This window comes from Hermetia illucens, chromosome 4, assembly GCF_905115235.1.
Source record: "Hermetia illucens chromosome 4, iHerIll2.2.curated.20191125, whole genome shotgun sequence".
Taxonomy (NCBI): Eukaryota; Metazoa; Arthropoda; class Insecta; order Diptera; family Stratiomyidae; genus Hermetia; species Hermetia illucens.
The window spans coordinates 8,209,233-8,232,502 of record NC_051852.1 but is presented as its reverse complement, the minus strand read 5'-3'; the positions used below and the strand labels follow the sequence as shown (position 1 = coordinate 8,232,502).

Here is a 23,270-nt window from a genome sequence, read left to right as displayed (position 1 = left end):
CTCGATATTGCGGGGAGTACTCGACGGATTCTCCCATTGACCTACGACCGACCACTACCACCAGCGCCCCTTTAGTTTTTAAATAGGTAGGATCGTCCGAACCTAAATGCTTGGTACTTGTAGTATTAGGTAAAATCTGGCATCTGCCGAGACTGTGATAACTCGGAAATATAAAAAAAGCACAGAAGGACCCAATCCGAAAAGGAAAAGGTGAGGATCGAGTGACATCTCCCAATACTTCAGGTTCGACAGTAACTGTGGTTCGGCGAAGGCATACCACAATATATACACAAGAGTAACATTTAAAGAAGTTTCAATAGAAATGAGAAAACTGTTGAAGGGACAAATAATTGAAATATCAAATGAGGGGTCGGAATTCCCGATCTGTGTACATGCTAACGTATAAAACGTGAAATACGAAATTATATAGAAAAAGTGAATTAACGTTAGATTTTTTTCTAAGGACTATATCTTTTTATTTTATTATGAATGCAATGCTGACCACATTGTCTCCTACAGTCAACTGTAGTGTACCGTTACGGTCTTGAATGAAGTGCTCTAACACACTTCAAGGCCCTGATCCAATATGGATTGTTGTGCCAACGATTATTATTATTATTATTATTATGAATATTATGGACATGTAAAAAAAAGGGAATAAGCGTTTTGATGATTTATAGCCTATTTTGATTAAAAATTATTAGGTGTGGTCATATTTGAGAATACTGGTTGATACAAAAAGTATATGTTCACCAGAGGTCTGGGAGAGGGATTTATTTTGACATTTTTTTTATATTTTCTTTATTATCAGTTTTTTTTATTATAATTCATTTAGTTATTATTTATTTTATTCACTTCCCTTTCCTTCTGTTTCATTATTACTTTGGTCATTTGAATATTTTTCCATTCTGTCGTCAATTTGAGGACTTCTTCCTTTTCTCCTCCTCCCTAACTTTGCGAAACTCTAACTCTCTGTCCTGGGAGCAGCATGACCGAAAGTGGCCACAGATGGAAAATGTTTCTTTATATAATCGCAAAAACAGGACAAGGTTGCGAATTACATCCAAGTTTTTACCGCCAATAATTTGAGCCTAAGCTAGGCTAAAGCTAAATTTTTTATTGGGATAAGAGGGATCCTAAGTCTGGATCCACTTGATGTTTAACCATTTTTTATGATAACCCATTCATAATGAATGAGTTGATGTCAGTCAAAATGATGTTGGTCTTCAATCGTTGGCGTACATTCTAGCGTTAAATCAACTTATTTAAATGTTTATTGTCGTTTGATATTCTTGAATGATAGAAAGTGAAAAACCTTGCTCTAAAGATTAGAATTTAAAAAAAATGTATGCATGTTTGCTTTTGTCACCGTTTGCAGACAGCGAAACTAGTTAGTAAACATTTATATCTTACTTCGGATATCGCACCCACTCGATAACATGACTGATGTAACTAAGTTCCTAAACCAAAAAACTGTAAATAAATTCCCGCGAATAAGATGATGAAGCACGCTCTTTTGAATATAGTATAGTTAGTTGCTCATTAATCATCAGTCCTCCAGAGAAGTCTGCATTTCACTCTGATGGGAATTGGAACCTTTGAATCGTAAGCTGGATAATTTTTAGCCAAATTTTGCACTAGCCAACTGCGTCAGAGGTTAAGAGATTAACTCCAGGGAAGTGCTTCAGTGCCTCTCCTCGCAAAAGAAGGCAGAGCTGTTCGGCAAAATGAATTGATTTAAGGAGCAATAACAGCTAGTTGGGTTAAGGTTTTTCAAAAACCTATTTTAAAAACGAACGAAAAAGCTAACTGACGGTTTCGTCCAGGACAGAGGCAACTCATCAGACGCTGCCTCACCTCTGCCCTGGGAGCAGCGTGACCGGTGTTCAACCCAAAAAGAGGAGTCCGTGGACTACAAAAGAGGAAGTAAGTTGCTTCCCAAGTGGTCCGGTCCGGCACCAAGTGGACTCCCAGCACCCTCAACAAAAGTCTATTTTTATTATGAAATATTTATTCAATCAATATTCGTCGAAAAATCAGATATATGAAATTCCTGGCTTGTAGAAAATTCAACAAGTTGAGGGCCGTATGTACGAGTACCATGCTTGAGTTTTCATCCAGCGTAAGCATTGTCGTCTTTGTGATTCTTAAAGTGTTAAATGGCGTTACGGGAAATGGAAAAAGGTTTATTAGGACTTCAAAGATCTTGAAGAATGTATCACATTTTGGTTCGGATTCCAATTGTTAAACAGGAAGCTGATAATTACTCAAATATGCCAAGATCCGTAGAACAGCTCCAAACCTAATTACCCGCCTGCGCTGATTAGGAAAGACAAAGTATATTCTGAGGTGCCGCCTGTCTGCCGGCCATTCTTTATGTTTAACACATCAGGGGTAGACTCGTCGATGCAGTTCGGTTTTAGAGCAATCAGGCATACGACACTATCGACTGAAGTATGGTGGACAAAGCAATGCTTTACTTGGGAAACAAAACCAGCAGCAAAACATATCCCAATAGATACCACACTTTTTATACTTTATCGAGTGTACGAATCCGAGCAGGATCAAAAGAAGAAGATACTCTCACAGAACCCTCGATGACGATCCACGGTGGATGGTCGTAAATGTGGTTCATCGAGGTGGTGCTCAATGTTAGAAATGCCTGCGATTTCATAAAATAGGGGATGTACTAGAAACACAAGGAAAAATACTTCTTTGTGTCGGACTATTTTTGCGAATATTGAGGGATCATATGCGAGATTGATCCTTCCTCTGTGAGACGCTGCAGGGATCTCTGGACTGCTTCCTTCGATAGTCTGCTAAGATTCAGCATGCCAGAACAGTCACGCCTGGTCGTTGCCGATAATGTTGTGACACCTGTTGGTGGATGCATTATTGAGCAGGCGCTAAGAAGACCTGGTATATGGATGCGATGGGTGAGCGAACACTTTGCGCTGGAAAAATTAAAGTGGTCCCCTTGACTAAAAAGAGAATCCCCAAAGGGTAAGTTTCTTGGATTGACGTTGAACTTGAAGATAATTTTTTTGAGTAAATCAAACGGCGGAGAAGTTTGTAGTAGGCCATTCGTTAATGTTAGAACTGCTTGTCATGAGCGTGATGTCGTCCGTTCTGTTATACGGCGCGGAAATATGGGCTCATGTGCTTGCGGGGAGGGGGGGTCACAACGTAAGCGACTTTGGCGAGTACAAGAATGGGAAAATTTTCTAGTGGTGTCTGCTCATCGTACTGTCCCAGAGGCAGCTGTGATGGTGACGGCGGTAGTTAGCTCCGTTGCCCTTCCTGCCAAAAAAACGGAAGACCACCTGACGCAAGAAAATGACTCCAGCAGTGTTGAAGGAAGCGGAAAAATTGTGGTATTAGAAAATGTGGCAAAAAGGTACAAGATGGTACTTTTATATGACCGTACCTAGGTTCACGCAAAAAGAAAAGATTTTCTTCTCTGTTGTTGTTGTATTTTATTCCATGCCTATGTACATGGTGTAATGTTACTACCAATATTGTTTATACATAGCTTGTTCTAGGTAGGAGCATGAACTAATCTAAAAACATCTCACACGAAGTAATGAAAACATCAAAATATTTATAATACAGATCACATATGAAAAGGAAGGAAAATAAACACAACCAAGTGCTAACGAATTCTAATTAAAAACCAACGAAATTTGAACTTCCTTTTCAATTTTAATGTTATGTTTTCAATTACGGCTGCAAAGCAACGACGCATCGGATTGGAAAGGTATTGAATCACATCGGGGCGAATTTCGTTTCCGACTTTCCACACTATCTTGGACTTGGGGCTCGAGCGAATGATACCGATGCTCAAACAAGTCAGGTTTACCGATAGGGGAGGTATGTAGAGTTGGCATGGAAATTATATAATAACCAATCTCTTGATGAAAAGGAAATATAGTTACAACTGCACTCGACCAAGGGACTGATGCCAAGCATTTATAAATACAATGTTTACATAACGCTACTAGATTTCGTAAGGACATAAAGCGATTACACTCTGGGTGGTGACCCCGATAATCGTTCGCTTCTACCCCTATAAAAACTAAAGGACCACGCATTTCGGTTTTAAATTTCTGCACAGTATTCGGGGATAGCTATTGCTAATGATCTTACCAATGAAAAAAGTCGATTCTGAAAACCTCCTAATGTGGCTTCCCCCTTAATTAAAAAAGTACTGAAAAATGAGAAAAAGTAATTAAAAAAGTACTGAAAAATGAGAAAAAGTACTGAGAATGAACTTAAAAAAGTACTAAATTTCGTACTTTTGGTATTAAAAATTCAACCCTGGCTTCCAGAAGGTGTGGTTGCCCATCAAAAACGGCGTTATACCCTGAATGAGTGGTTTTTTTTTGGGTGTGCGAGTCAAGAGGCGGATGGACTGTGCACCTGGTTGGAGAGTTTGGTTGGTGCCTGACACGGAAAGCATGTATGTCCCCTGTTCATTTCTTTATGGGATATAGGGCATACGCATAATCACTTTGTTCTTATTCCTCCTTTCTAAACTGTAATTTTTCATTGAGACTGTGTGCTTTTGTTTCATTATCATCACACTTACTTGGACGACACCGATAACACCACGTTTTCTTGTGAAAGGTATCAGCAATTCTATGCAGATACAGGTGAACTTTCTTAGTGAAATACTAACAGATGAAGCCGTACTGAGCATTCTTTTTCTTGCGAAAAAGATTGCGTTGAACTGGTGGAGGAATCGGATGTTTCTTTGAAATAACAAATCTCTTTTCTCCTGTCTCTTCCCGCTTGTGAAAGGAAGATACTTTTAGGCGGGACAGGGAGGAAGTTGGGAAGGATTAGCCTGAAGTAATATGTTAAACGGTTCCAAACTAGTTTTCTGATAAGGGGTGATGTTTAGTGGGTAGTCCGACGGCTTACGGCTGCAAGAATAAAACACTGACTGCGTAGACTCATTCACCTGCCCTGTCAAAAACAAATCCCATCACTCACTTATGGTATGTCCTATGAAAGTCCCCTTAAGTGGATAACTCGCTCTATTCGTTAAGCTTAGAAGAAGTTAGACTAGTTGACTCTGACCAAACCGGAACTAGCTATAGTTCGCACCGACGTGTGGCATTCACCTATCAGCACGCGTCAAGTATTGGGTTGGGGTTTGATTAGCACTTAGTTTTGCTGAGTGAAATTATGCGGTGTTTCCAACGATTAATTAATTGAAGTAATAAAAACTTGTTGTTTCTTTTTCGTTGGTGTGGATATTTATTCTTGCAAATACCGATATTTCGGGAACCACTTGTTCTCTAACAAGTTGTTAGCACTGATGAAGGGAACAAGTGGTTCCCGAAATATCGCTATTTGCAAGAATAAATATCCACACCAACGAAAAAGAAACAACAAGTTTTTATTACTTCACTTAGTCTTGCATTCTTCTATTAGGTGGCTTCCTCAACTGACCCTTTGGTCATGACATGGTAGTAGCATATATAGAGTAGCATATATAGGGACAAACTTAGCAAGACGTCTAGGCTGTGCATATCTTTAAGGTTGAATTGCTTCAAAGATATTATAAGTATTCCAAAGAAACGGTTAATACATTTGAATTTTCAAAAGGCGAAGTTGGGATGAAGAGCTCTACAAAGATCAGACGAAATCAAAATAACCCACACAATAGGCCTTTATTTTAAGCTACACACCTCCAAACACTCTTTTCTTTGAACTACTATATCTGTTGAGTGACATTAAGCTCGAATGTGATTTGAATGGATTTTAAGGAACATAAGTCGAGAAATCTTCACTTCTTGTCTAGAGGAATAATTGGATCGTACGTGTTTTATCCGATTAGTAGACCAGGAAAGGCGCCTCAATCATCCATGGTGAAGTTCATGGGTAAAGGTTACTGAACCTCTCTTTATCGTTACGTACATTCGTCCATACAAACAAGCTAAATAGCCTTTCACATTGCACAATCCACCATTTAACTACCATTTTAGGCTTGGGGTAAGTCGTTTATCGCAGGCATTAAACAAGTTTTCTGATTGACTCTCAGTACATTATGTAGTTCAATTGAACATCCTATTGTTACGTGGTCATCTATTATTGCCTCCTGTTCTCCGACTACGAGTATCTGTATCTAGGTAAGCTGGCATCTTCCAAGTAGTTCGATTAATCATACGGTAACGATTACCGGGGAATTTGAAGAGATAAATTAAGCATAAATACATAAAATACAAGTTCTGTTGACTGAAAAGGTAAACTTACCTTGAAAATTTGTCACCATCGCGACGCTGGAGACAATTGTAATGGAATATGGTAGTGCGACCATATTATCGAGGCTTCTTCAAAAGTTGAAGTAAACTACTGGAAGAAATTTTCAAGACAGTACCTTGGATTCTAGCTCTCATTAATTACAGTAATTACAGTAGCAATTTGATTCCGGCTCTAGAATTTATTTCACCTTCAAGGACGCGAATAATATTCGGTGAAAGCATTGAGCTGAAATCTTGGAATCTTTTAGGCTCTATCCGAATCAATCTATTTCTATTATTTTAATAATATTATTTTCTTGCTCTGCTGTACCGTCAAGCATGCAAATATCTTAAAATATCTGAGAATTTCGTATTCTCACAGGTTCATCCCACCACACTTATTTCTGCGATGCTATATTTGCTGCCTCCTTACAGCAAGTGATGCTTGAAGCTACTTGAGTAACTATAACATGTTTTTATCTTCTTTTTTGGGTTTTTAGTATATCAAGTGAAGCCTACTCCTACTAAGTAGTTATAAAAGTCTTGAGATACTTTTAACTGGTGATCAGTTAGTAATCGATCGATCCATTGTGCGGTTGTCTACCGTTGTCTCAAGAGTGTGCAAATTTTCTTAATAATATCTTCCGCTGCTGAGGTGCCGCGGAATATCTTTTTGCTTTTTTATTGGATTAAATATTTAGTGAACGTGCTTTTTAACGACATCTAGGACGAAGGTTTATATTTCATTGGATTAGTCCTTCGAATTAATAAAATGGTAAGTGTAGTTTTGGGTGATTGGTTGTCCGAGTGATCATACTTAAGGATGTGAAAGTGACGAAACACTATTAAGGGTACTTAGAATTCATGAAAACTTTTTAAGATTTGAATTCTATTCTTAGAAGCATTGCGTGATATAAATACTAAAATTTCGTGCTAAGATTTGGTTAACCCAAAGTTCAAACTATAATCGGATGTAAGGTGTCGCTGACAGTGTTAATTATGCGTTTGTGAAAAAAATCATTAACTAAAATTGGTAATTTTTGAACAAAAATGTGTTAAATTCCTGAATGTACTTACGTCATCCACTTACATTTATTTGACTATTTAGTTGAATTATTCAACAATGAGTAAGAAATAAATAGATAAAACCACTCCATTGACTTTGAACTTGAAGAGCCAACATGGGGGCGTTATGCTTATAAGGCACTGTTTGAATTTCAACAATGGCAAAGAGGCATTCATAAGTGTGGTGTTTGTTTATGGATTCAATTATTCTTAATTGCTTGACCATCATATGAAAATTGTTCTGGTCGTTTTTGAATATAAAGACGCGCTCCTCCCTTAGATCAAATCATAGGTGGAATCGGCACAAAGGACCTTATTGCATTCTTGTTGCGTGGCTCCTCCTTCAATGGCACTATGATCCAAATTGAATCTTGTCTTCCGAGATGCATAACCTTCAATTATCGAGTTTTAACAGCATGTTATCTAATTATCCAACATGTTCTAGGTCGTCTAGATGGTGGTGCTAGCATAGTAAGACAATAGAAATCGGGGTAAACATATTGCCTATAACAGCTACCAAACCTTGCGAGGATCTGCCTAAGATTCTAATTTGTCTCCCCATGCATCTGTTCGAGTCATATGTCTCCTTTTCAGGATTTATTGCAATTTCGTTGTAAGTCCATTTACAGGTTTTGCAAGTTTAATCCAGAATTTTTCAAGCCAATTCAATTCAATTTTAGAACTTTCCAAATTAACTTCAGACTATTCCAAATGTAATTCAGAATTTTCCATCTCAAATTCACACTTTTCCGTTTCCAATTCAGTATTTTTGCGATCTTTTACTGTAAAGTTTGGTACCAAATTTGATACCACTGGATGAGGATGGAATTAGGTTAGCAGCTCACCAATTTTCTATCGTTTTTTGTTTTAATAGAAAAAGTATATATATAAATACATATTCCTGGCGTACCAGGTTTATCCTCACCTGAGTTGCAAACGCAGAGCTGCCTACGACCAGGCGCGTGTCATGGGTTGCGGATAATGATATGATCCACCGGGTCAGCTACGAATATTGCAAGTTAATCTTGTAAATAAGTAGCCGCGGACAAGCAGAACGTTTCCCTTTGTGTTCGTCCTCCCTTATCGATTCTTCCTGTTCAGGGGGAGTAAACCTCCTTAACAAATCCGTAATCCGGGGTGAAGGAATCGACGCGCCTATCGGATGAATTGCAGTGACGTTACACTGTATTTCAGCGGCTCCCCTCCAAATACCTTCCCTACCTTTGGAGGTAACCATGGGGCATCGCAACATTGGGGCTCTGTTGCAGGGCTGACTGGTTCCCCATTACTCGTGGGAATAAAATTGGGGACGTTTGTTTAAATTCTTTAAATGGGACCCCAGGGACACGAAGACAGTACCCAACACGGTTAAGGGTCGTTCACCAACATCAGAGCGGCTCTTCGCCCTTGGATGTTTTGGCGGTTATGCCGTCAACCACTAGGGACGGGAGACCTAGGCGTCGTATAGTTTGGACGAACTAACTTAACGAATTTATCGTCCGCGCCTATTACCGTGTCACGGATTTGGAACGGAATCCATCAGGGTACAGACATCGACTACATGACGCGTTCATAACCCGATTTCCGGAGCTAAGTCATGTTCCGGAACAGAACGTCGTCAGCCAGTACCGGGTGATAGTGAATAACAACCGAGTTGCCTTACCAACTAGGCAACAAATCTTCCAAGAGGTTTCACTTGAGCTCGGGCTGGAGTCATCAAATTACCAGACTAGTCAAAGGAGTAACCCAAGTACTCCACCTATAAGGCACTCCATGAATCCAGTAGTCAGGAGAAGCTTAGTAACTGGGAATGTCGACCCAATTTATAATGAGGCTTTGACCGCATTCCAGATCGCATTCACAGAATATGCTGAGATTCTCCCAGACGCTAGGCCAAAGATCCCAAAACTGAAGTTTACTTCGGCAACTACTAACATCATTGCTGCCGTTGACAGAATTTTGGCTGGTTCACAGCCTGATCTTCGTTGCAGCTGCCACGGTTATTCGTCTCCATAATCAACATCTTAGAGCGAATAAGAGAGGTATGCGCAGAAGGACTTTACCGTTCTGGGTGTTTCGACTCAACAAAAGAGTCGAAAAGTTGAGAAAGGAGATTGGTCGTGTGACGCAAGCACTCCTTGGAAATCCATCACCAAGAGTGCACAGATGCATTGCGAACATCATTGGAAACTACCATCTGTCCAATGATATGCCAATCGAAGAAATCCTCGAGATGCTGAAGCAGAAACTTGCGGTATGCTCCAATCGCATCCGTAGGTATCAAAAAAGCTTTCAGCGAAGGACAGACAACACCTTGTTCTTCCAGAACCAACGCGGATTCTACAAAAATCTCACCAACTCAAGTCGGGAAAGCAACCTCGATCTGGATCAGGCAGAAGACTTCTGGAGAAGTGTTTGGAGTGAATCCAGCCGTTGCAATTTAGAAGCAGCGTGGCTCCCACACCTTATGCGTTCATGCGAGGCCCTCCCCGAAATGACCATGCCTGACGTAACTGAAGTCGACGTTGAAGCAGCCCTTGACAAGGCAGGTAACTGGAAGGCGCCAGGAGTTGACAAGATTCACAACTTCTGGCTGAAGCGGTTCAAGAGCACTCACAGGATATTGGCAAATCAATTTAATCAGATGATTGCCGATCCTGATTTAGTTCCACCATTTTTCACCAAGGGGATAACTTTCCTCATCCCCAAGGAACAGGGTGTCTCTTGCCCTTCAAAATGTCGACCAATTACTTGTCTTCCTACCATCTACAAGGTCTTCACTGCAGTTCTGTGCGCGAACATCTCAGAACATCTTGATGTTCATAAATTGATAGCTGAGGAGCAAAAGCTTATAATCGATACGGTAGCTGTAAAGCAGGCTGTCCATCAAAAACGAAACATCTCGACAGCCTACATCGATTATAAATCAGCCTTTGACTCCATATCACATTCGTGGTTACTACAAGTGTTACGCTTGTATAAAATCAACCCGAATGTCGTTCTTCTACTGAGAACAGTAATGAAGAATTGGAGCACGAAGCTATCGGTATCCTCGCAAACATCAGGAGAGATACCAATCAGGCGTGGCATTTTCCAAGGCGACTCTCTAAGCTCACTGTGGTTTTGTTTGGCTTTGAATCCGCTATCCCATCTTTTGCATGAAAGCAAATACGGGTTCCAAGTCAAGCATGGCATATTGTCGAAATGTACATTAAGCCATTTAATGTACATTGACGACATCAAATTGTATGCCAAAGACGAGAACCAACTTCGCTCCTTGCTGGACATCACCATCCAGTTCAGCAGGGATATCGGCATGCAGTTGGGTTTGGAGAAATGTCGCATAAAAACAATTGTTCGGGGAAAACACACCGACAACGAAGGATACAGCCAAAATAACATCCGAATTGAGGGCATGGATTCGGACGACGTCTACAAATACCTCGGCATATTGCAAGCAACAACACCTGCTGTAGCAATAATCAAATCTAAGTTGCTGAGGGAATTTGAATGGCGTCTGGATCTTGTCCTTAAAACTGAGCTGTACGGGAAAAATAAAATCATGGCAATCAACACCTTCGCCATTTCCGTCCTTTTATACACTTTCGGTGTGATACAGTGGAGTAATACTGATTTAGAAGCTGTCAATAGACGGGTAAGGGTAGTTCTTGCAAACAACAACATGCATAATAGAGCTGCCGACAAATTGAGGATCACTATCCCACGTCATCAGGGAGGAAGGGGGGTACTTGATTTAAAAACGTTGCACTATAATCAAGTGCATTCTCTTCGTGAGTTTTTCTATGAGAAACAATCCTCTAGCCAAATACATCAGACTACCGTCATGGCAGGTAATAAATTATCTCCTTTGAACTTAAGAAGCAGAGAATGGGATCCCATGTCGAATGTTACTTCAGTCCAACAGAAGATGTGGAAAGCGAAACCCATTCACGGAGGTCATATCAAAAATTTGTTGTTGTCAGACATTGACATCGAAGCCTCCAACAAATGGTTGACTAATGGTGTACTGTTCTATGAGACCGAAGCATTTCTAACTTCAATTCAGGATGCTTCGCTCCCAACAAAAAATTATAAACGGTACATTCTTCACGACTCCTCAATCACCAACTCCAGTTGTAGGTTATGCAACTGTGAAGAGAAGACCATCCAGCACATAACATCTGCGTGCAGGATGTTGAGCAGTACCGAGTACACCAATCGTCATAACTCCGTCTGCAAGATTCTCCATCAAAACCTTGCGTTGAAGTATAACTTAGTGGCAACCTACCATCCTTACTATAAGTATACTCCGCAGAGAATCTTGGAAAATGATCGGGTCAAACTACTGTGGGATCACACTTTTGCCACTGACCACAGTGTTAATCATAACAGACCCGATCTAGTTCTGCTTCTGAAGGAAGAACGAGCGTGCTTTATAATCGATGTAGCCGTACCGTTGGACCGGAACACTGTTGAAAAACAGCACGAAAAAATCCGGAACTACGGCCCCTTGGCAGACGATAGGAAGCAGACTTGGAGACTACAAAAGATTGAAGTAGTCCCAGTAGTAATTTCAGCGGCGGGATTAGTCCCGCAGAACTTACATAAAGCGCTGAAAACGTTCGATCTTAGGGCTGGACTATACATGGAGATGCAAAAAGCGGTTATCCTTGCAATCTGTGCTATAGTCCGAAGAGTCCTGTCCGGTAACAATCTGACCTAATGGGTTTCAGTCTTGATCCGCACTGTCTTCGATATAAGATCCATGTCTCTGTAGTGTAGGACCTCCGCGTCATTGGCTGAAGTGTTTGCGACAATCTGGATGTAGTAATACATTTTCGCATGGTCGCACACACTTTGCGTTAAAACGCATCATCGCTGTGATGCGGGCCTTTGGACGTTGCCTTCAGCCCATCCTTAGGTTGGTCACCCCTCGGTCCGGTTGAGCGGGAAGAGGGTCCGTGGGCTTTTTTAACTATATAATCTACTGGCCTATGCTGACGATATCGACATCATGGCAAGAATGACCCGAGACGTACAAACTGCCATTTTGGCGTGAGATCTTGGGATGCACATCAATGAAGGCAAGACAAAGTTAATGGGGGCAACGTCAGAACCGAAAACCAACCAACCAACAACATCAAACCGCACTGTTCAAATGGGAAGAATAAAGATAGGAGAATACAACTTTGAGACCGTTGATAACTATGCGGAAAATCTGGGCTCCTGAAAAAAACTTCGCGCAGGGGGAATCATTCCGTTCGTTGCCCCTCTAGTCAATAAATAATACCTAAATATTTTCTGAAGGCTTACGTGTAGTGACCGTGCTTGCCTATCAGTGAATATGGGATAGATTTTTTATACTTTTGCCCTTCTTAGTTATTCTACGAAACTTCACGAGTATGTGTTTTATTGCTGCCGAATTTGCATTTGGATAGGCCGCAGAACCCAAGAGTAAGTTAAACAGTGAAAGGCTGCCAGAACAACCATAAACAAAACTAGACCTAATAAATCTACCAGACTGCCCACGAAGAGCCGAATTTCTCCTCAAGTCGGATAGGCTCAGCAGGCGTAACGACTAATAACATCGATTCCTATTTCTGAATGGCACACTTTTGTCAAAAGTGACCAAAAGGCCGGCCAAAACAACGGAAGCTTGATGCGCTGGATGGGTATTTAAAAGCCTCGCGACTGCATTCAGATCAGGCATTTGATAGAACCAAATAGTGAAACCGCTCGTGAACGGAACAAAGGCTGAAGAAAAGGAAAAAGAGGAACGCACTCGGGAATACCCGATGTAATATTTGAAAAATCGAGAAAACGATAGCAGGGCTTAAAGATACGATAATTGGAAGGAACGCATTCGGGAAGGCAATGCTTTAAAAGGGGTATAGCACTACGATGAACATTTAGATGTGAAGGAAACCGGAAGGAGGAAATCTCCATCCAGCGCATCAAGCCGCCGTTGTTTTGGGTGTTTACCATCGACTTTGATGTTCAGACCAATCTCAGCGAGTGAATTCTCGTTAGCGTGAATTACGTGACCATACCATTGAAGACGCCTCTCTCGCAATTTTTCCACGATCGGTGCAAGTCCTTATCGATCGCGGATATCGTCATTTCGGATGTGATCAAAACGTGTCGCGTTACTAGTCCAACGCATCATCTTCGTCTCCATTACCACAAGACGCCGTTCTCTTTTACAGTCGACCAACACTCAGAACAATAGAGAGCGACAGGACGGACGACATTGCGGTAATGTTTAGATTTAAGACGTTCATTGATACGTCGATCATAAAAGAACACCAGTTGGTTCCAGGTTGCGTTAATACGTGAAACAATTTCATAAGGCAGTTCTCCATTGGCTGATAGTATTGACCCGAGATATTTAAATTGTTCATCGCAGTGAGCTGTCATTGACAGTGATTGTGCCAGTTTCATGGGGATCGGTCGTCAAAAATTCAGTTTTATTAAGAATCAATCTGAGACGATCATTTCATTTTTGAACAAGTTGCTTGAGATAGTTTTTGCTATTAGACGGCAGGAAAACATTATCTGCATAAAGCAGTGTATAAGCACTGGACCTTGGATGTCCCGTCTGACGGTGTCCATATCAAGAACAAAAAGGAGTGTCCGCAAAATCGATTATACGCTCGCCACCCTCATTGTGCACTCTCAACCCCTTTCCCCCTTGGCACCTGTTACCGTCTGCCTATTCATCCACATGACCATTAAGGTCGCCGGCAATGATGATATAATCATCAGCAGGCGCATCAGGTCAACCTATCTATGGTGTATACGCGGTAAAGAAGTGAATAGTGCGATCAGCTGATATAATGATCAGTTTCATCAGTCGGTCATTAAATCGTTCAACTTCTTTAATGGCATCACGGAGATGAGATGAGAGAGATAGAGATTTGATGACAATGCCAAACCGGTATTGAGTGTGTGGTCTACCAAAATAAAGAAGTTTATAGCCATTTTTGCCACGTTTGCGTTCTATGCCATAGATTTTCGAAGGGCTCTTGCGAGTTCATTGCTCTTTCTAGTTAGAGCGCCAATATTTAGCGTGTAGACTTACTTACGTCCTGACGCCGTCCATGTGTCAAGGACCCTTGGTCATTTATCGACAGGACCGGGGCCCGTCCTGCTGCGTCGACTGAGGTGGACGCCCTGGTATTTCTCCGAGGCTTGTTTCCCGATCCGATCAGGTTGTTTCCAATGACATTGGATACATTTTCTTGGTCGGCCTATCGCGGGACCTGTCACCAAGAGAGATCAGGTAGGATTTAGCATAGGTGAATAACTCCGACTATACTTTATTTATCTCCTTTGCTGTTGTCAGCATTTTATTTGTGTTTTACACGGGTGGGCTATGTTAAAAGCATAGCGGAGTTTTTATTTCCTTTCATATTGAACTGTATTTCGTCAATAGCATTAATACTCTGCAACTCCCTAGCTGTATAACGAATTCCGGATTGAACCTAATTAAATTTCTTAATTTCTCGTTTCAGATACGCTTATCATCGAAACAACTATTGGCTCTGACCGTAGTATTATCATCGTGCGCGCTAACATTAGGTACGCCCTCAACCCGATGTTATGACTGTAGTACAGTTTACAATCGTTTGGTCGGTGATTACTACACGAATACACCAACTTATACATATCAATCCCGTGTGGTTAACAGAGCTCCCGTGATAACTTACCGGAGTGATATTGTTTCAGGCAGTATCATCACTTTTTGTTTTTTTATGCAAAATATAAAATATAGTACTCACCCCAGTAATTTTTTACTATTGGTCGGTTAAATCCTGATAATGTTGACTTTTCTGGAATTATTCAGGAATATTGGATTTGATTTTGTTAAAATCGTGGAATAAAAATTAATTTGGGACCCGTGGACAGTCATTAGAGTCGTAATATTGAGGAAAATTAATATGTAACAAATTCAAAAATTTGATTACTAAAAGCTTATTGATGGTGGTCATACTCTGCTCAATTACTACATATAAGGAATTGAAGGTCTACACTATATTTACGATGGTTGTTTTAAGCTATCTCAAGGACTCTTCTCTCATGATTTTGAACTAATGTTCTACCTACTTTGCACCAACTCACTTATATTCCTTTTCCTCTATTAACTGACCACGAGGAAGTTCTTTTTCATAACATCTAATTTTCATATTTAGGTCAAGGATGTTTTGGAAATCCTTGCGGAACGAACGCTGTTTGCCAGGAAGCAGCTGGCGGCCGTCCAGTGTGCTCCTGCCCACCAGGCCACAGTGGAAATCCTTTAACTCATTGTCACAGAGCCGAATGTTTGGATTCAATCGAATGTCGATTTGACCAAGCTTGCAAGAATGGACACTGTGTGAATCCTTGCGTTGGAGCTTGTGGACCAAATGCCAATTGTGAGGTAAGCCAAAGTTGAAAATTTCACTATGAAACCTGGGCCTATTTTTAGATAGCAAAGACTAACTCACCTCAATGATAATGTTTCCATGTTGCAGCCACGTAACCATATTGCTGTTTGCAGTTGCCCACGCGGCTATGAAGGTGATCCGTTCAACTCTTGCCGTCTAAGTGATCCAGGTAGGTCTCTGTTTGTTTACTGCATTTGAAAACTATTCCTCTATCTGATGACCTTGATCTTGACTGCAAGATTTACAACTGCCCACTTTGCGTACAATATATCTCTTAGATAATTCTCGTGCATATCAAAATGAGAACCTATGTGGGCTTAAATATAGCCACTTTTAATTTAAATTTAATCCAATGTTATTAATTATTGTTTACACTCCCTTTTACAGAGCAACAATGCCATCCAAGCCCCTGCGGTGTGAATACAAAATGTGAAGTTCTTAATGGAGTTCCGACCTGTTCTTGTGTGACCGGATTCATTGTAATTATCTGAAAATGATGATAGGCGGTTCCAGGTAGTAATTAATAAGCTCATTCTGTCCATTCTAGGGAAATCCACTAACAGGATGTCGACATGAATGCGAAATCGATCAAGAATGTGGCCCACAGGAAATGTGCCAAGGTTTCAAGTGCGTAGCAGCTTGCTCACAATGTGGAAAGGGAGCAACTTGCAGTGGGGTAGCCAACCATCGTGCTGTCTGTGAATGCCCAAAGGGATATATTGGCAGCCCACACACTGAATGCCGTCCAGAATGCTATGGAGACGTTGACTGTCCATCAAATCGACCAGCATGTTTCTATGGTATCTGCAAAAATACTTGTGAAGGAGCCTGCGGTATCGGTGCTGATTGCCATCTGAGAGGACTTACCCCAGTTTGCAGTTGCCCACGAGATATGACAGGAGATCCATTCATTCGTTGCCGCCCCTTCACTGCCCGTGAGTTCAAGTTTTTGCCTCCTAAAAGCAATGATCGTTACTTATGAAAATATTTCAACATCTTTTCTGTACTTTAGAGGACTTGTGTGAACCAAACCCTTGTGGAACAAACGCCCAATGTGTTCCAGGACACGATAATACCGGCAAGGAACGACCAGTATGCACATGCCTTCCAGGCTACACCGGAAACTCATTAAGCCACTGCGTTCGAGTATGTCCAACAAGGATCTATTGAATAACATAACGAGTTTTGATAAAACTCTCTTAATTCTTTTCAGGGTGAATGCCAAAGCGATGCTGAGTGTCCAAGCAATCGTGCCTGTATCAACTACGAATGCGTAAACCCATGCATTAATAAATGCGGTTCAGGAGCTACTTGTGAACCTAAAAACCATGTTGCTGTTTGCCAATGTCCTCATGGAACATCTGGAGATGCTTTGCTTTCATGTCGACAATCGCGAACCTATCCTGTTGCAAGATATCACTAAGTAAACTTGTTGTTTAATATCCATGTCAGGATGCCTATGTGACGAGGAAATAATTAACTTGATTGAAGGTGTTCATGAGATCTGCCAATTTTTGTCTCCTAATTGTAATGATTTTAAATATAACAAACGAGTAATTTATTAATTTTTCCTTTTTTGGTATTTTTCCTTGTTTTGATGTTTGTGAAAAGGACCAATGTTACACTCTGTTACCTTCAGAGCTAGAAAGGACCTACCAAAATATAGTGACTTAGATATGTTAAAATAGAAATGGATTGTGCCTATTTGAAAATTTCGAAGCAATTCATTTGGTTCACACCTAAATTAGTATAATTTAGTTGTGTATACTTTTTAAAAAAGAACACGAATCGCCCCAAAACCAAGCCAGCTGGTATTAGGGCATCCTATTGATTACATAGAAATTGACATAACATTGAACAGGGAGAGGGAGAAACTTAAAGAGAAACTACATTTCTTAAAAATCCAGGAATATATGGAACGTTTTAATCATGAAGGATTATTCTTCTTCTTTTTCTTCAGCCTTCGTCTCGTTCACAAGCGGGGTCGACTCGTTGTGATCGGTTTCGCCATTTGGTTCTATCAAATGCCTGATCTGTATGTTGTAGCGAGGCTTTTAAATCCCCATCTAGCGTATCAAGCCATCGTTGTTTTGGCCGGCCTTTTGGTTGTTTACCATTGACTTTAATGTTCAGACCAATCTTGGCAAGTGAATACTCGTTAGCGCGAATTACGTGACCACACCATCGAAGACACCTCTCTTGCACTTTTTCCACGAACGGTGCAACCTCATATTGATCGAAGATGCCCTCATTTCGGATGTGATCAAAATGTGTCACGCCACTAATCCAACACAACATATTCATCTCCATTAACGCAAGACGCCGTTCATTGTCTGGCCAACACTCAGAATCATAGAGAGCGACAGGACGGACGACATTGCGGTAAATTTTAGATTTGAGACGTTCGTTGATACGTTGATCACAAAGAACGCCATTTCATCTTCAGTTCTCCATTGGTGATTGACCCGAGATGTTTAAATCGCTTAGTTCTGGGCAGGTCACAGACTATTAATCGGTGGAGATAGATGATGATGCCAGCAAAACTATGATGGCAGTAAATGACATCAATGAAAAGCACAGCGGTAATGCGATCTTTACTTGCATTTGATGGCCAGAAATCAGAAGGAACGGGACAAATATAGCGAACAGAGATGATTAATGCCACATGACGCCAGATGAACTCCACCTAAACTGAAGACTGCAACGATGAAGCAGTGGAACATAAATAAAGATGAGAAAGACGGTTATTCCGACCTAGAGAGCTTTTTGATATGGTCCAAAACTGTCGGGAAATCTAGAGGGGGCAATATAAAGTACTTTGGAGGCAATCGCAGTATTCAATACCAAGAACACTGATGAGTCACAGGATCACTGTACGCAGCTGAAGAAACCCGCCTCTAGCCTCTTGGGTGGCAATAACAAGCAGGGAAAGGAGCCAAAGAAACCTAAAATTGGCAGAAGAAAGGGAACACCGGAGGTTAAAGAAGAAACAACAAATAGAAGGGAGAGTGGAAACAAGGTAGTAGGAAAAAGCAGCGCTAATCCAACCAACCGGAGGATACAGTTACGCAAAACTTTTGAAAAATCTGAATAGTTGAATTCAGGCAAATGAGACTGCAAAGGTCAATGATATCAGGAATGCTTCAAGACTTTGAAGCAGGAAAAAAGGTTGAATTCGAATTTCTGCAACAACCAAAAAACGACGCTGCAAGGAGTTCTTACATACTTCGTACTGTTAAAAAGGAAGTGGAAAACGGTGTAAGAATGACCCTGAATGACCTTCTTGAGGAACTCTGTATTAAAGTTACAGCAGCAAAAGACAAAGAGTAAGTGCAGATATTCAAGTGAAGGAGCTGAAATGCTACTCAAGCTAAGTGATTGTGCCTGTTTCATGGGGATCGGTCGTCAAAAAGTTTTATTTAATTTCAATCTGAGACCGCGTTTCATGAGGCGATCATTCCATTTTTGGAAAAGTTGCTCGAGATCATTTTTGCTATTAGACTCTCTCTAAACATCATCTGCATAAAGCAGTGTATAAGGCGCTGGACGTTGGATATCCTGTGTGACGGTGTCCATAACAAGAACAAAGAGGAGTGGTGAGAGGGCGCTTCTTTGATGAACACCAACAGAAACACGTAGCGGTTTTGATATATCCGTCACACTTAAAAATATACTTTTTGGATTGTGGTAGAGCGATTTTCTGGCACTAAGTGTTGTTTAGAGTATACCAGATGAGTTCTTGTGGCACACGGTCAACCATTTTCTCTAGATCCAGAAATACAATGTAAAGAGGACGATGCTTCTCACGGTTTTCCTCCAACCATGAAATGGCTTATGATGTACTAGATAACGCCATTGGACCGCTATATTTCCAGACCGAATATAATGGTTCATGATAGAAAATTGATGGAAAGCTACGAATTTTTTCAAAGAATTCCAGCTCCATCCTTGACCAGTAGTAAAAAGTTGGTATAAAATCTTATAGGAAAATATTGAAGAAATCCTGAATATGAAATGAACAATCTTGAAAATGGTTTGAAAAATTGGTTTAGAAAATTCTGGTCCTTGCAAAACCTATATATAATATAAAGGAGTAATTAAAATTTGGCAACCACTTTTGGTCGTGTTGCTCCTAGGGTAGAGGTGAAGAAGCGTCTGAGTATTTACCTATCTTGGACAAAACCGTCACTCATCGTTTTTAATAGAAAATGATATTTAGTTAGAGGAACAAAGTAAGAACATTAATTTTGAAGAGTGAGGCATGTTTGGAATGCGACTTACTAAGAAGACACAAAATACTCTCTGATAATTGATGAAAAATAGGTACAATGGATAGGAAATCAAGGAGAAGAGAATATGAGTATGATGATATGAGATAGCTTGAATTAATGCAATAATTTTCCATGATTCAAACACAGAAGTCAAATTCCCACCAAAAATATTATTAGGTTCTTCCTTTACGTAGACTTGCCACTTGTTACGTTACTTGCTCTACGTAGACTCGTATCACTGAATTGCGTAGCACTCAACAAAAACCCGTTCTGTAACTTTAATATAAGCGTTTATTTTACATTTACTTATACAACCGTACTGCCCAATTAATTATAGAACAACTCTTTCAACTGGTACAGTTCCAACCGTATTCATAATCGACGCGATCTGTTCTAACAATTCCGACATTTCTATAACCTGCGGAATATTCCAGAAAGGCATGTGAACACTTTGCTAGAAAACTACTTTGTGCTTTTCACAAGATCTCCTTACTAGCATTAGAGTCATCTGTTAACAATTATCCTAACTAAATATTCGTCCTATTGTTATACAATTTGGAGGTCCTGGCTAATTGGCATTACTATTATTTACTTTGACGTCACACATAACTTGTTAAAACATTTTTTTGCTGTTCATATTTAAAATCATTTATTTTAGTTCGAGAAAATTTATTCCAGCTATTTTTTGAAAATGATATCTTTCAAATGTTTGCATTTGGCCTTGATGGCCAAATGTGCTCTTTTTTGGCGTTTTCCATCGTTTTCGCCAATGTTTCGGTCGATATGCCGGCTATTTCGCGTCGAATGTTGTTTTTGAGTTGAGCTAGAGTCCTTGGATTGTTGATGTATACCTTGGATTTGAGATAGCCCCACAGAAAAAAGTCTGGTGGCGTCAAATCTGGTGATCTCGGTGACCATGGAAAATCATCAGTGTTGTACATCAACCTTTCGGGGGACAATGTGTTCAAAAAATCGATTGTAGCGCGTGAAGTGTGGCAAGTTGCTCCGTCCTGTTGAAACCAGAAGCCTTCCATGCCATTTTTTTCGATGATTGACTCGCCATTGATGGTAACAGAGGCTCCATCGTCATTTTCGAAAAAGAACGGTCAGATGACCTTTCCCGCACCACACAGTCACTTTTTGATCGAAGAGAGGCTGTTGTTCTATTAATTGAGGATCCTCGGTAGCGTAGAAGCGACAGTTTTGCTTATTTACGCTTCAATTTAACTGGAAATGGGCCAAATGGGAAAATGGCCAAAAGTCTGGTTCATTGCGAACAATTTCAATGGTTCATTTGGCAGAACCAAGGCGTTTCGGATAATCAGTTGGGTTTAATTTTTGTGCCTATTGAATTTTGTACGGAAACATTTTTAAATCCATATGAATTATGTGCCTGAGTGTGGTTCTTGTAATGCCTAATTCCTGGGAACGGCGATAACTCGATGTTCGCGGAATCTCCTCAATACTGGCTGGTACGGCTTCTATATTTTCATTGGAGCGTCTTGTACGTTGTCTAGATGCGTGACTGGTATTGCTGAGACTACCCTGGTTAATAAATTTTGCGTATAAACCCTGCAAAGTGCTTGTAGATGGAACAATTTTCACTTTATTTTTTTTTTACGAAATGCACGTTTAGTTAACGCAATTGAGAGCTTATTTTGAATTTAAAAGTGAATTATTTCAGCGCGTTCCTTTGGAGTGTACCGCTCCATGTTATAAACTGTCTTGGGTTGACGCTAAAAACGTGGTATGTCATTAGCCAATCTGATATTCCTCCCAAAAGTTACAGGGTTGCCAGATGGGCCCTCAATAAATGGCCTACCCTGTAGTTTGTCCCACCTCTAATCAAGGATTTTTTCAGTGTTGTTTAGTCCACTTCAGTTTCTTTAGTTTTTCACTTCACCAACTTTTAGGTTTGTTGGCGCCGACGCGTCCGGTTTTAATGAGTTTCTAAATGTTTAGCTTCACTTTCACTCGTTGGGTTTTTTTCGCAAGGAAGGAAGGAAGGTTGATTGATTTTAGTCGGTTAGATTTCTTTACCGATTTGACGCGTCCTTTGGTCACGATATTCACGATCGAACTTTGACTTCGTGGGGGGACTTACGGCCTTTTTATACTCCGCGGAATGTTCCAGAAAGGCATAAAACACTTTGCTAGAAAACTACTTGGCGCCTTTGACGAGATCGCCTTACTGGCTTTAGAATTATCTATTAACAATCCTAAATAAATATTCGCCTTGCTGTTATGCAATTTTGCTGGTCAGGCTAATTGTCATTACTACGATTTGCATTGATGTCGCACATAATTTTCCCAATGTGATTTTCATTACAATATAATCCGTTATATTTCAAAACGAGCCTATGTAACCAATGTAGATGCAGGCAAGGAGGGCAATATTCAGGATGGCCGGTAGTATGAGTGAGGCGGGGAGCTGCCTAAATCGACGGAAGATTGATATTCTTTCTAGGCGGTATCCCGAATTACTGATACCAAGGGATAACAGGACAACAAGGTTTCACTTCGATAAGAAATTTGCAACACGTTGAAGTAACAAGGCAAACTGGGAGAACGTGGCTACGACATACGGCTTAAACCAGCAACTGATTACTTGGTACACTGACGGATCCCTCACAGCAGAGGGAGCGGGTGCCGGTGTCATTGGTCCAAGGAAAATGTACTTTGAGCCAATCGGCAGGTACACTAGCATATTCCAGGCGGAAATATACGGCATAGACAAATGTGCCTCCTTTAATCTGCAAAAGAACTACAGGGGATAGAACATAGCTATTCTCACCGATAGCCAAGCAGCGATCAAGGCACTTAGGTCCTACTAGGTGAACTGTAAACTGGTATGGGAATGCCTTGAGAGACTGAATACACTCGGCTCGTCCAACAAGGTCTGGATCCTTTGGGTTCCAGGCCATGCTGGGTTGGAAGGCAACGAGGCAGTGGGCGAACTAGCCAAGAAGAGAGCAGGGACGCCTTTACACGGGCCGGAGCCCTTCTGCGGAATCGGAAACGGTTTCATGGCTATGGCTCTAAGAAATGAAGAAAAACGGTTGAAGGAACTATACTGGGCGGGCCTACCAGGGATGGAGCTGTCCAGGGTGCTTAATAGGAATATGACCCCATACGCATTGCTTAAACCTCACCAAAAAGAACCTCCGAATCATAGTGGGAATTCTCACTGATCATTGTCGGCTAAACTATCACCTAGGGAAGCTAGGGATATCTACCGACACTGGCTGCAGGTTTTGTGA

The 23,270-nt window shown here is 40.8% G+C and overlaps 1 protein-coding gene across 3 annotated transcripts; it reads left to right on the top strand.

Moving 5' to 3' along the window:
- Nucleotides 1-6,790: 6,790 nt before the first annotated feature.
- LOC119655898 (delta-like protein 4) lies at nucleotides 6,791-17,304 on the top strand. 3 transcript variants are annotated; one of them, XM_038062050.1, is made up of 8 exons: nucleotides 6,791-7,023; nucleotides 14,828-15,041; nucleotides 15,506-15,732; nucleotides 15,827-15,908; nucleotides 16,127-16,218; nucleotides 16,287-16,674; nucleotides 16,752-16,885; nucleotides 16,953-17,304. In XM_038062050.1, the coding sequence occupies exons 1-8, from the start codon at nucleotides 7,021-7,023 to the stop codon at nucleotides 17,160-17,162; spliced, it is 1,350 nt and encodes a 449-aa protein (XP_037917978.1). In that variant the 5' UTR covers nucleotides 6,791-7,020; the 3' UTR covers nucleotides 17,163-17,304. The 3 variants fall into 3 exon arrangements, with proteins under 3 accessions (XP_037917978.1, XP_037917977.1, XP_037917981.1); XM_038062049.1 differs by having other exon boundaries at nucleotides 14,828-15,044; XM_038062053.1 differs by having other exon boundaries at nucleotides 6,795-7,023; nucleotides 14,828-14,894.
- Nucleotides 17,305-23,270: the final 5,966 nt, after the last annotated feature.